The 13,395-nt window shown below is 33.4% G+C and overlaps 1 protein-coding gene across 1 annotated transcript; it reads left to right on the top strand.

Annotated features, from left to right (window-relative positions):
* The first annotated feature begins 4,111 nt into the window (after positions 1-4,111).
* LOC8273786 (ABC transporter G family member 29-like) lies at positions 4,112-13,097 on the top strand. The gene is made up of 21 exons (XM_048378049.1): positions 4,112-4,328; positions 4,576-4,975; positions 5,606-5,815; positions 5,986-6,070; positions 6,176-6,335; positions 6,431-6,507; positions 6,625-6,678; positions 7,160-7,250; positions 8,135-8,436; positions 8,699-9,297; positions 9,386-9,656; positions 9,749-9,902; positions 10,000-10,152; positions 10,239-10,414; positions 10,498-10,830; positions 10,938-11,312; positions 11,402-11,535; positions 11,622-11,849; positions 11,949-12,120; positions 12,210-12,464; positions 12,570-13,097. The coding sequence occupies exons 2-21, from the start codon at positions 4,587-4,589 to the stop codon at positions 12,840-12,842; spliced, it is 4,491 nt and encodes a 1,496-aa protein (XP_048234006.1). The 5' UTR covers positions 4,112-4,328; positions 4,576-4,586; the 3' UTR covers positions 12,843-13,097.
* The last annotated feature ends 298 nt before the right edge of the window (positions 13,098-13,395 follow it).

Below are 13,395 nucleotides of genomic sequence, written 5' to 3'. Positions count from 1 at the left end.
TTATAGCTGAGATTTTATTAGAAGAAATGTTAAAGAAATTGTGGCAAATGGAATTTAGGTATTAATTTTCTTCTGTTGGTCCACTTTTTTCTTCATTGAACTTGAGGTTTGGTGGAAGATTAATTAACCCAATTGAGAAGGGTGTTCAGCTGGTTGTCTTTCTGTCAAAACAATCATTTCTCTTGGACATTAGATTGCTCAAAAGGGTTGTTAAAGGTAAATATCAATAATTAATGTGTCAAAGTTATTATATATACTCTGACGATATACGTTCAAATGACATATACATTGTGATGGTATCCGTCAAATTTGAATATGCATTGCCCAAATCCTGGAACTTATTTGACATTAACCGCGATCGAACTGCAACACCGTAAACTACATTGCTTTCTAATGATAAACATATATACAAAATTAATGACTCGGTAATGATGCATGATGACAATCAGAAGTTGCAGAAAGAGAAGGCAAATGATATGATATGATTTATTTTAAGGAAGAAATGAAGATGCAGACTAATGTAATGAAGAAAATCATCCTTCAAAAGGTTCAAAAAAAGAGAAAAAAAGAAAGTGTAATGTTGTATTGACTTGAGCAAGATCATGAGAGGAGAATGTATGTGTGAATGCCATTTGTCTAATTCATTAACTACCCACTAAGCATTACTTTCTTTATCAATCTACAAAAGATGAGAACATAGACCTAAAGAAAAACAACCCCTTTTGCATTATTTCAAAAATCTTGAAACAAGTGTTCCATTTCCTTGCCTCCACTTTGCATTCCCTTATTTGTTTGTTTGTTTTTTTTATGGGTTGATGGCCTGTGGTTGATGATATGGGTAATAATTACAATTACACCTGTCACATTTAGTACTTTTCCTGTGTACTTTATACATTTTTAATTTATAAATATCAATTTCTTTTTGTAGTATGAAATTTGTCCTTTTTTTTATGTAACGAGAAATTTTAAATCTGAGTTATTTTTTCTCTACATTAAACGTATTTTCATTTTTATGAAAATTGTTATTTCTGTTGTATAATCTATAGCCGTTGGCCTTCCTGTAAACTGAATTTATTGGCCAACCTTTACCTTCTTCTTGACCATATATAATCATACATCACAAAGCAGCGTACTGTAATTTGGTTTATAAATGTATCCCATCGATCAACGTGCTTGTGCTTACTAAGTACGTATACAGCGGTATGAATCCAAATATTCAAAATAATAAACAAAAGTTAGCTTTGTTGTCCATTTGCACAACAGTACTTGTAACTAAAGTATTCGAAATGATCACTGGCATTGTTTGTTAGTTAGAGAATGGGTCCACGGCCATATCAGTAACAATTTTCTTCCCCAATGCTGAAAAAAGAAAACCCATCATTAAAAAAATAAAATAAAAAATGTGTTCCTTGTCTTTCTATGTATTTATATTTTGGTTGGACGTTAATTTTGACTTTAGATAGAAAGGTACTTCTTTTATTATTATTATTTACATTACTCTTCTAACCCTAATTCCATGTAATGTTAGGAAAGAAGACAAAAAGAGAAGGGAAAATGAAATGACAGAGGTAACAGAGGTAGACTACATATCCTTCCTAATTATTCTGTATGCTACTTCGTACTTATATAACAATCCTTCCAATGTGGAAGCAATAGCAAGAAACTTTTGTGCTAATTGCTTAGATTTTCTTTATGACCTTTTGAAAATATGTGACTAGACCTTGTTGTCAATGCAGAAAAACAAAGACAATTTTAATTCATCAACGTTCAAATACGACCCAGGAAAAATATAATATCCTTCTTTGTCAATACTTCCCTTTCTTTAGTATAATTTTCTTCCACTTCAACCAAACAAAATTTAATTACATGAAAATGAAATTATTATTATTTATAATATAAATATATATTTTAATGAATATTGTAATGGCACCTATCCTATCCATACCAACAAGCTTATCCCGATACACTCGAAAAGAGAATGTAAGCATCACAATATCATATGAAATACTGTAAAGATATGTACATTTAGAATAGGGAATGTGCATAGAACAAAGTAATTTGCCTCCTAGAAACATTGGAAAATAACTTTATTTTGAGTTAGAAAGAGAAACAACCTCCTAAAACTTTAAATTTTGATCTAACCACAAATTTTAAAAATCTATTTTGACAGATTCTAGAAAAGAAAAGTTTAATTTGTTTTTAAGCTTCCTGTAAATGCTTCAAAATCAAATCGAGTGACATTATTGTTATTTTCTGGGGCGAAAATGCTCCCCTTAATTCATTTTGGGTACTCTATTTTTCAAAATCTGAAGTTCTTTTCTATAAATTACAGATTTTTTTTTTCCATTTTGACCCTCATAAATTTTGAACTTCTTGCTTTAGTCCACCCTATAGAAACATCTGCTCTGCCTCGGTTATTTTATTTTTAAGGATAAATAAAGGAACATCATAAATCTATTTAATTCCTTTAACATTAAATTCAGTTCAATCACATTAATCTTTTGTTCTAATTGATAAAAGAAATTTCACTATAGTTATAAAACTAGACACATATGTGCTACTACTAATGATGGTCATGCATGCACCTTTTTATTTTCTTTCTTATTCTACACTAAACCAAACGAAAAAGAAAATAAAAAATTTTCCTAATCCTTTAGGCCAAAAGAAAACGTGAAGATTGAAATATTCAAATCCGTAATATAAGTGGGTTCATGCTGCCAAACCAGGAATTTTCGTCGATACAAGTATATAGTATTGACATCACAAGAACAAAATGGCCACCCAAAGGCAAGAAAAGGTTAAGAAAATCTAACCTTACATCAGCAACTCAGTGGTCCTGAATGGTATCTGAATGTCAAAAAACCAAGAAACATTTAGACCCAGCTCACCACTTGGTGGCTTAGCCACTGTGTGAAAAAAAAAATGCTTTAAAAAAAAAGGGTTAGGGCCACTTTACCAACCCAAATTGAGAATTTTATATATAATATGTCACTCTAAACTCGTATCATATGTTGATGACAATCCATAGCCTACCAAACCTCCTCTTGTCTTCTTAATTAGAACAATTTTAATTCATAAATCATCAGTAGGTAATAATCAAATATTTTATTGTAAGTTGGTTTTTGGATTAATTCTAGTTGAACTGTGTACCCAACTCATTTGGATATGTTAGCTCTCACAGGTATCTAACTACCAAATTTCTGTCGACACTGCCATAAAATGGAAACAGAAAGAAAAGGTCTAAAAAGGATGAAAATTTCTTCTATCCAATTTTAAATTTATTTCCACTCATTTCTACTATCAAATCAATTTTATTACTAAATTAATTTCTAATCAGTAGTTTAGTAGTTAAACATTTGTTTTATTACTATAAGCAATATCTTTTATCCTAATTCCTTATATTAAAAATATACATCATAAGTTTTTTGAATATTTCAAATGAATTTTTTTAATATCATTTAGTGTATAGACCAAGTTAAAAATTATTATTATTTAAAAGAAAAAAGAAAAAACATATATGTACAAGCAAAATAAAAACTAATAAGGGAAATTATGTATATATAAAAATCAAATATGTAAATTCTCTTTTCAACAGAAATCTTATGGGTTTTACCAAAAATGATATAGCTCTTTTGCCTTCTTTTTTTTTTTTTTCAAAAGGAACCCCACATCCTGTTGGGTTATATATTAGGCCAAAAAAATATATCAAATTGTATTCATGTTGTATAACATAATGGGACAGCTTTGGAGCCACACATGCAGAAACTGAAGATTGATCCGCAATATTTTTTCCTCCAATGAGAAGCTTGATTAATCAACTTGAACATAAATATACCTACGAAAAAAAAAAGCCTTAACTATATGTCTAATTGAAAGATAATATGTATATATAACAACTTGCACTATAATGTAAGAAAGAAGAGTGCATGAAGGAGAGAAGAAGGTGTGTGGGCTCAGCCAATCATGTTTGAATACATTTTACCAATCTAAGACTTTCTTGTTGCTCTATTCTTCTAATTTATATATTCAATGTTATAATATTAAATAATATTCTCACTTGGCAACCATTTCTCCTCTCTCTGAAGTGTATATATATATCATCTCCACTTGTCTACACAATTTCCATCGCTCTCTCTACAAGCAAAAGCAAAAGAGAGGGTTTTGTAGGGAGAGAGAGAATCCAAGATTTGTTGGAGAGGAAGTTCATAGCAAATATATATACAACTTTCAAAGCTCCAACAACCCACCAGGACCCTCTCTAGCTCCCCTGCTTCCTATCTTTAACAAAAACTCTTCTGCTTCATTTCCATTGAAGAAAATCTGACTGAGTAAGTATCTTTCGTGCAGTTTCTTCTTACCTTTAATTTGTTTGGTAGCTAAGAACTGAACCTCATATATTTTTTTTGGTTTTAATCGAACAAGCAAAGAGTTTCAACTTATAACCTCATGAGATGAATCCCGAGCTTGTCTTAAACTACAAACTTCTACTTCTTTCTTTTCATGTAACATTCTATTGTTCTTTCTTTTAGCTTGAACCCTGTCATTTTAACTATTGAAGTATATTCCATGTTATAGCAACGCAAAAGATGAACGGTATGGAGAAAGCAAGAGCTCCAAGTAGGAGAGTGAGCAACAACATGAGCAGAAGCATAAGCAGGAGCTTCAGCAGAAGCATGGAAGATGTATTTTCAGGTGGAAGACAATCTAGAAGGAGCAGTCGCCATGCTGAGGAAGATGAAGAAGCTCTAAAATGGGCTGCTATAGAGAAGTTACCAACTTATGATAGGTTGAGAACAACTGTCATGAAATCTTTTGTGGAGAATGAACTCCAAGGAGGATCAATTATGGTGCATAAAGAAGTTGATGTTACTAAGCTTGATATGAACGATAGACAAATGTTTATCGACAAGATGTTTAAGGTTGCAGAAGAAGATAACGAGAGGTTCTTGAGAAGATTTAGGAAGAGAATTGATAAGTAAGTATTTTCTTTACCCATTCTTCTTTTCTTTCTCTGCTTTATTTGTCATAATAGGCTTTTACCAAATTAAAAATAAATAAATAAATCTATGGCAATATAAATGATTGGATTTGATTTTCTTGATTTGTTCCATTCGTACGACTAAGTTATTGTTTTGTAATGCTTAATTAGTCATTTGCTTGTCTCATTCACTTTCCATGAAATTGAAGTTTCATACTTACTTTCCTTGGGTCTTACTTATTTGAATTAAATAAAAAAATTTTAGAAACCCCATTTTATATATTATCATATTTAGTATCAGACTAAGCCCATGAATACGATATTTGGTATCAAAAGGCAGAAGAACAATTTTTTCTTTTTTTTTTTGTTCTTTGGTCTTTCCTTACTCAAAATAGTATTAAATAATGCAATATTAAGCTAATTATTCATGTTTAGCCACAACATATTATAATCTACTTTATTTTTATCTTTCTAATTATCAATAAATCCAAGATTAGAAATTAATCGCCCACAATATCCTAACAAACTATTTCATTATCCGAATCATCTAATTCGACCCGAGAAAATTATTTTATTTAATCTAAACTAAATTTTTATTAATCTTTGATAATTTCTTTGTAATTGCAGGGTCGGAATCAGGCTTCCAACTGTGGAAGTTAGATATGATCATTTAACTGTCGAAGCTGAATGCCAAATAGGCAGCAGAGCTCTACCTACTCTTCCAAATGCTGCCAGAAACATTGCAGAGTCAGCGATTGGTTTGTTTGGAATTAATTTGGCCAAGAGAACAAAGCTCACTATCCTTAAAGATGCATCTGGCATTTTAAAACCATCAAGGTAATTTTACACAATTAAACATACTTGAAAATAAATTACTACCAATCAATTAATACTACTATAGTCTGAGAGTATTTAGAACTAAAGTGACTAATTGTTTTTGCGAATATTTATGTATTCTTTTTAATCTTTTCTAGTATTTAACCATTTCTTGTATTTGATTGTTATAGGATGACTCTGTTATTGGGTCCTCCATCCTCTGGAAAAACAACCCTTTTGCTAGCATTGGCTGGAAAGTTGGACCCAAGTTTAAGGGTCAGTAAAAATGATATAAAATCTTGTTTTGTATGCATTGACCAAAATAAAACTGTAAAGAAGTGACATAACAAGTGATTTCTTTTTCTCTTTTGTGTTAAACAGGTAAGTGGAGAGATAACATATAATGGGTACAAGCTGAATGAATTTGTGCCAAGAAAGACATCTGCGTACATTAGCCAAAATGATGTTCATGTTGGAGTAATGACAGTGAAAGAAACACTAGATTTCTCAGCAAGATGTCAAGGAGTTGGGACTCGACATGGTAATTAAACTTATATCTAAACAGTGCAATTAAATAATTTTGTCAACATCAAAAGCTAATCAAACTAAGTTAATTATATATTTTGTGTCTTGTAGATCTCCTAAGCGAGCTTGCAAGAAGAGAAAAAGATGCAGGAATTTTTCCTGAGGCAGAAGTAGACCTTTTCATGAAGGTATTTAAATACCAAACAAAAATCAACCATATTTATTGTATAAGAAAATTACATATAATGATCATATAATTCTTTTAATTGATTAAATTTCCTTAATTTCTTCCTTGTAAATTTCAGGCAACTGCAATGAAAGGAGCTGAAAGCAATCTCTTCACTGACTATACTCTCAAAGTAAGTTTAAAGATTTATCATACACCAAAAATAAATAAAAAAATCAAATTTTCTTGAGTGGAAGAGAAAGTGCATGTCACTTGCAAAGGGGTCAACATAACAACATTGAAGTCTTAATTATGACTTTTTGGGAAATTGGAAGCTAACGAACCCACAAAATATTTTCAATATTATACTTTGTCAAATTTTTCTCCTCACCTACTATATGACTGGGGTCAGTCGCACACTTTTAATGGATTATGTTGAGGGCCCTAATCGACCTCAAATTTTTTTCGAATACCCTTTTGGCTGGTGAACTAATTCTGCTAATTTAAAGATTAATTTACTAAACTACCTACCTACCTACTAAGTACATTTGTCTTTTCCCCTTGAAGGATGAGGAAAAGGGTATGGTTGATAAACATTTATAATTAATAATATTGACCAAGTTGCTTAATTAACTTACAAGCAAATTTTCCTTTTCTACTGTTGAATTGGACAGCTTTTAGGGCTTGATATATGTAAGGACACCATTGTTGGAGATGAGATGCTTCGAGGAATTTCTGGTGGTCAGAAAAAGAGAGTAACAACAGGTTAATTTGATATAGTCTTTCTTTCCCCTTTTAAGTTTGCTGATTTGTTATTATTATCTTGTTATTGACTAGTAAAATAGATTGCTTATCAATCATACACAAGGGAACAAGTTGTCACCCACTTGAAGCAGCAAAGAAGAAAAGCAAACACATAGTCAATAAATTCTTATTTACACTGTATTTAATTAAAATCATAAAATTTATGAAATTTATTTACAAATTTAAAGATTATATGCTTTAAATGAAATAAAAGTAAATTTAGGATTCTACATATTTAGAATTAGCTATAATTAAATTATTTTTTTTACTAAAATAGATAAAATTTGTAAATGAATTCCAAATTAGTTTATTAATATTTTAGCATAAAAAAATCTCCATCAACTATATCATTTCTATTTTACATTCTCTTTTATATATATATTCTTTTGTTAATGGATTCTAACCAAACATAATATTAATATAGATTTATTTAAGTTTATGTGGGAACAAGACTCAAAGAGTGAGCAAATGTATCTTTTTGACCATGTCTTTCAGCTGAATCTCCATCCTTACCAACCCTTTAGTCTGCTAATCAAAATGGACAAAAAAAATAAATTTTCTTAGACGAAAAAAGTAGTTTACGTCTTGTATAAGCTTAACACATTTTTAATTAGCCTCTTTCATTAGTCTAAATGTTCCCATGCACAAAAGAATTAAGAATATTAAAATTAGAACATAAGCTAGTATGATTATGATAGGCAAAGGCAGTAAGTACAGACAGTTTACTTGTGTAACATTTCTTAAGGTTAAGAATAGATAGTCAACAACATTTTAGCAGGTCTTGTTTAGGTAACATTGATTGGGTCATTTTGTGTTCTAATTCTGTCGAATTTTGACTAATACAGGGGAAATGATTGTTGGGCCTACAAAAACACTATTCATGGATGAAATATCAACCGGTCTAGACAGCTCCACGACATATCAAATCGTCATGTGCATGCAGCAAATTGTGCACCTTACTGAGGCCACAGTGCTGATGTCCTTACTCCAGCCTGCTCCTGAGACATTTGATCTTTTTGACGATGTCATCCTGTTATCAGAAGGCCGAATCGTCTATCAGGGTCCAAGAGAGCACATTCTTGAATTCTTTGAGACCTGTGGGTTCCGCTGTCCTGAGAGAAAGGGAACTGCGGATTTCTTGCAAGAGGTAAAGCAACTTCACCATCATTTCCGATATTATGAGCCCAATAGTGAGGAATTCTACTTTTGGGAAGCACATTCTCCTTTCCGAAGTTGTGGGGCATAAAAAAATGAAAAATGAAAAAAATAAAAAAAATAAAATGGGCCTTATTTTAGCCCACTACTGAGTTAGAACTTAACAGGTGTAGAACTTCATACCTTTTGCCGTGACAGGACAAATCGGAGAAATGTTGGATATAATATAATTAAATCCTATGCAACTCTTGCAGGTTACTTCAAAGAAAGACCAGGAGCAATACTGGGCCCATAAACACAGACCATACAGATACGTATCAGTTCCTGAATTTGCAGAAAGATTCAAGAAGTTCCATGTAGGCATGCAGCTAGACAATGAGCTCTCGGTGCCATTTGACAAGTCCCAAGGCCACAAAGCAGCTCTAGCATTCTCAAAATATTCAGTTCCGAAGAAGGAATTATTCAAGGCTTGTTGGGATAAAGAATGGCTATTGATTCAAAGAAACTCTGTGGTTTTTGTCTCGAAGATAATCCAACTTATTATTGTTGCTATTATTGCTTCAACAGTCTTTATAAAGCCAAGAATGCACACAAGGAATGAAGCAGATGGAGCATTATATGTTGGTGCAGTCTTGTTCAGTATGATAATTAACATGTTTAATGGTATTGCTGAGCTTTCTCTGATGATCACAAGACTTCCAGTATTTTACAAGCAAAGAGACCTTCTTTTCCATCCACCTTGGACTTTCACTCTTCCAACTTTCCTGCTACAATTGCCTATGTCCATTATAGAATCTGTGGTTTGGGTGTGTATTACTTATTATTCCATTGGATTCGCACCTGAAGCAAGCAGGTAACTAAATCATACCTATATTTTGTTACATTGTTAGCTTTAGCACTAAACGAAGTGTTATTTCTAACTATTAAATGCTACATTGCAGGTTTTTCAAGCATCTGCTGCTGATATTTCTGATTCAACAAATGGCCGCTGGGCTATTCAAGCTCATTGCTGCAGTCTGCAGGACTATGATCATTGCTAACACCGGTGGGGTTCTTGTTCTCCTCCTTGTTTTCTTGCTTGGGGGCTTCATTCTGCCAAAAAGTCAAATTCCAAACTGGTGGGAGTGGGCTTACTGGATTTCGCCTTTGAGTTATGGTTACAATGCCTTTGCTATCAATGAAATGTATGCTCCAAGATGGATGAACAAACGGGTACGTTTCATATTATCGATAGTAGCATTTTCAGATTTGTGTTTGACAGATGAAACATGACTTACATTAAGACCTATTTAATTTCGTTACAGGCTGCAGACAATTCAACAAGTTTAGGCATAGCAGTGCTAAAAAACTTTGATGTTTTCCAAAACAAGAACTGGTATTGGATTGGTGCTGGTGCTCTTCTGGGATTTGCTATTCTCTTCAATGTCCTGTTTACGTTGGCTCTCATGTACTTGAGTCGTAAGTTTCTGTCATTCCCTTCAAGTTTTAGTGTTGAATTTTCCTCCTTTGAGGTAGCTAACTTTTCTTGTATCATGTTGTTGATTTGATATAATAGCTCCTGGAAAGAAACAAGCAGTAATCTCTGAGGAAACAGCAATGGAAATGGAAGGTGAGGAAGACTCAAAGGGTCAACCGAGACTAAGAATGACAAGATCGCAGAAAAATTCAATCCCTCAGTCACTATCTTCTGCAGATGGAAACGATACAAGTAAGGAACAGAAAATCATATAGTTTCACATATTCTGTTTTAGTTATCTGAATTCCTTACAGAGACTTGAATTTGAAATATCGCAGAGGAAATGGCAATGCAAAGGATGAGCAGCCGATCCAGTCCGAATGGACTAAGTAGAAATGCGGATTCATCTCTTGAGGCAGCTAATGGTGTTGCACCAAAGAGAGGAATGGTTCTCCCTTTCACTCCACTAGCCATGTCCTTTGACAGTGTCAATTATTACGTTGACATGCCAGCTGTAAGAATCAATCCCTTTTGCTCTCAATTTTTCTTTTCCTGTAATAACAAATGTACTAAAGATAGCTTGACTGATGGTAACAGGAAATGAAGCAACAGGGAGTTGCAGATGACAGGCTTCAACTCCTTAGGGAAGTAACAAGCGCATTTAGGCCTGGAGTCCTAACAGCACTAATGGGAGTCAGTGGAGCAGGAAAGACAACACTAATGGATGTTTTGGCAGGAAGGAAAACAGGTGGATATATTGAAGGTGATATTAGAATTTCTGGATTCACCAAGAAGCAAGAAACCTTTGCCAGAATTTCTGGATACTGTGAACAAAATGATATTCACTCACCTCAAGTTACAGTTAGAGAATCCTTGATCTACTCCGCATTCCTTCGTCTTCCTAAGGAAGTCAGCAAGGAGGAAAAAATGGTAAATTTATCACTTAATTACTTTTTTTAGATACAAATTTATAAGGTGAAGAACGAGGTGCTAAAAGAAATTTCGGGTCTTCTTTGTTCTTGGCCGTATCTGTACAGATTTTCGTAGATCAAGTGATGGAGTTGGTAGAGCTAGACAATCTCAAGAATGCAATAGTTGGGCTTGCGGGAGTTACAGGATTGTCAACAGAACAACGAAAAAGATTGACAATTGCAGTGGAGCTTGTTGCTAATCCTTCGATCATTTTCATGGACGAGCCAACTTCTGGCCTTGATGCAAGGGCAGCAGCCATTGTTATGAGGACTGTGAGAAACACTGTGGATACTGGAAGAACTGTTGTCTGCACAATCCATCAGCCTAGCATCGATATCTTTGAATCTTTTGATGAGTTGCTACTGATGAAGAGAGGAGGACAAGTTATATACTCAGGACCTTTAGGCCAAAATTCCCATAAGATCGTTGAATACTTCGAGGTATTTCTTGACCTGAAACCTTTCTTGATCCTGTGGGTCAAAATGAAGAATTATGTTATCTGATTTTATGCTCATTTACAACATTACAGTCAATTCCTGGAATCCCAAAAATCAAAGACAAGTACAATCCTGCAACATGGATGCTAGAAGTTAGCTCGATAGCTGCGGAAGTCCGGCTTGGAATTGACTTTGCAGAACACTACAAATCATCATCCTTATATCAGTATGTCATGTAGCAGTTCTTTTTGCTAATGTCATATGCCCAATTCTTCGAGTTATGATACTCAACATGTGTTTCTTTATGAGCAGGAGAAACAAGGCTTTAGTGAAGGAGTTAAGCGCACCACCACCAGGAGCAAAGGACCTATATTTTGACACTCAGTATTCTCAATCTTTCTGGGGGCAATTCAAGTCTTGCCTTTGGAAGCAATGGTGGACTTACTGGAGAAGTCCTGATTATAACCTTGTTAGATACTGCTTCACCTTGGTTGCTGCTCTTATGGTTGGGACCATATTCTGGAGAGTTGGAACCAAAAGGTACGTACACTCAAAATTAAATTTCCTGCATAAAGAATTTAATATAGTCATCACCTCTAGTGACTAAAGAAGTTGCTTTCTCTACATTTAATATTTCAGGGATAGCACGAGTGACCTGAGTACTATAATTGGGGCAATGTATGCTGCTGTCCTGTTTATTGGTATCAATAATTGTTCAACAATACAGCCAATAATAGCAATTGAAAGAACTGTGTTTTATCGTGAAAGAGCAGCTGGAATGTATTCTTCATTACCTTATGCCCTTGGACAGGTAAGCCAAAGAGCCAACAGTCTTTATCAACAAAGTTTACTATATCAATCCAACTGACTCGATCATAAAACCTTTTTCAACTCTTGCAGTTTGTTTGTGAAATACCTTATGTGCTATTTCAAACTACATATTATACACTTATAGTGTATGCTATGGTAGCCTTCGAATGGACAGCAGTCAAATTCTTCTGGTTCTACTTTATCTCTTTCTTCTCATTCCTCTACTTCACATACTACGGGATGATGACTGTTTCCGTCACGCCAAATCTTCAAGTAGCAGCCATCTTCGCAGCAACATTCTATGCACTCTTCAATCTCTTCTCAGGATTTTTCATCCCACGACCGGTATGGCTCATTTCTTTCACTACCCTTTCCCATATTTCTCTTGAATACCGACCTTGGCAATATGAATTTCAACACTAACTTCGTCAATTCTTGGTGAAATTTCAGAAAATTCCCAAGTGGTGGGTGTGGTACTATTGGATTTGCCCAGTGGCGTGGACAGTGTATGGACTAATTCTGTCACAATATCGTGATGTTGAAGACCCCATTACAGTTCCAGGGTTGCTAAATAGACCTGCAATTAAAGATTATATACAAGATGTTTATGGGTATGATCCAGATTTCATGGGACCAGTAGCTGGAGTATTAGTTGGCTTCACTGTCTTCTTTGGATGTGTATATGTCTATGCCATAAGAACACTAAACTTCCAAACAAGATAGTCACATAATACCAAAGTCTTTTTGAGATTAAATTTGTAGATATATATATATATATATGTATGTAGTATTATAGAGGACAATAAGCCTTTACAAGTTCAAAAGACTTTTGGCTGCTGTATAATGTTTGTTTTGATCTTATAGGAATATTATATGTATGGATAATGATGAGAGCAGTGAGTGACAAGCTCTGAAAGCTGTATTTGTAAATGTAAATGGTATTTCAATCTTATAAATTTCAAACATCAAATTTCTATATGATCTTTGTTGGAAATCTTATTTTTTTCTATATGATGGGTGACATGCTAAATTACCTTGAAGTCCTTATTCATTTCTCAGTATATTGTTCACCTAAACTTTTTGTTTTTAGTTTGCATCCAATATTAATAATCTATAATCTATTTCTAATTTTTTAATTGTTTGATTACTTATCATATCATACTCTAGTTCTATTTCTTTTCCCATGAGAGCTAAAATAGTACATAATGTATATTCTTGCAAAAGCTGAAACTAGGAAAGTAAACGGAAGAAAGTAAAATTATTTTGATTTTCTTAT

Source organism: Ricinus communis, chromosome 8, assembly GCF_019578655.1.
Source record: "Ricinus communis isolate WT05 ecotype wild-type chromosome 8, ASM1957865v1, whole genome shotgun sequence".
Lineage (NCBI taxonomy): Eukaryota > Viridiplantae > Streptophyta > Magnoliopsida > Malpighiales > Euphorbiaceae > Ricinus > Ricinus communis.
This window is presented reverse-complemented; position numbering and strand designations above follow the sequence as displayed.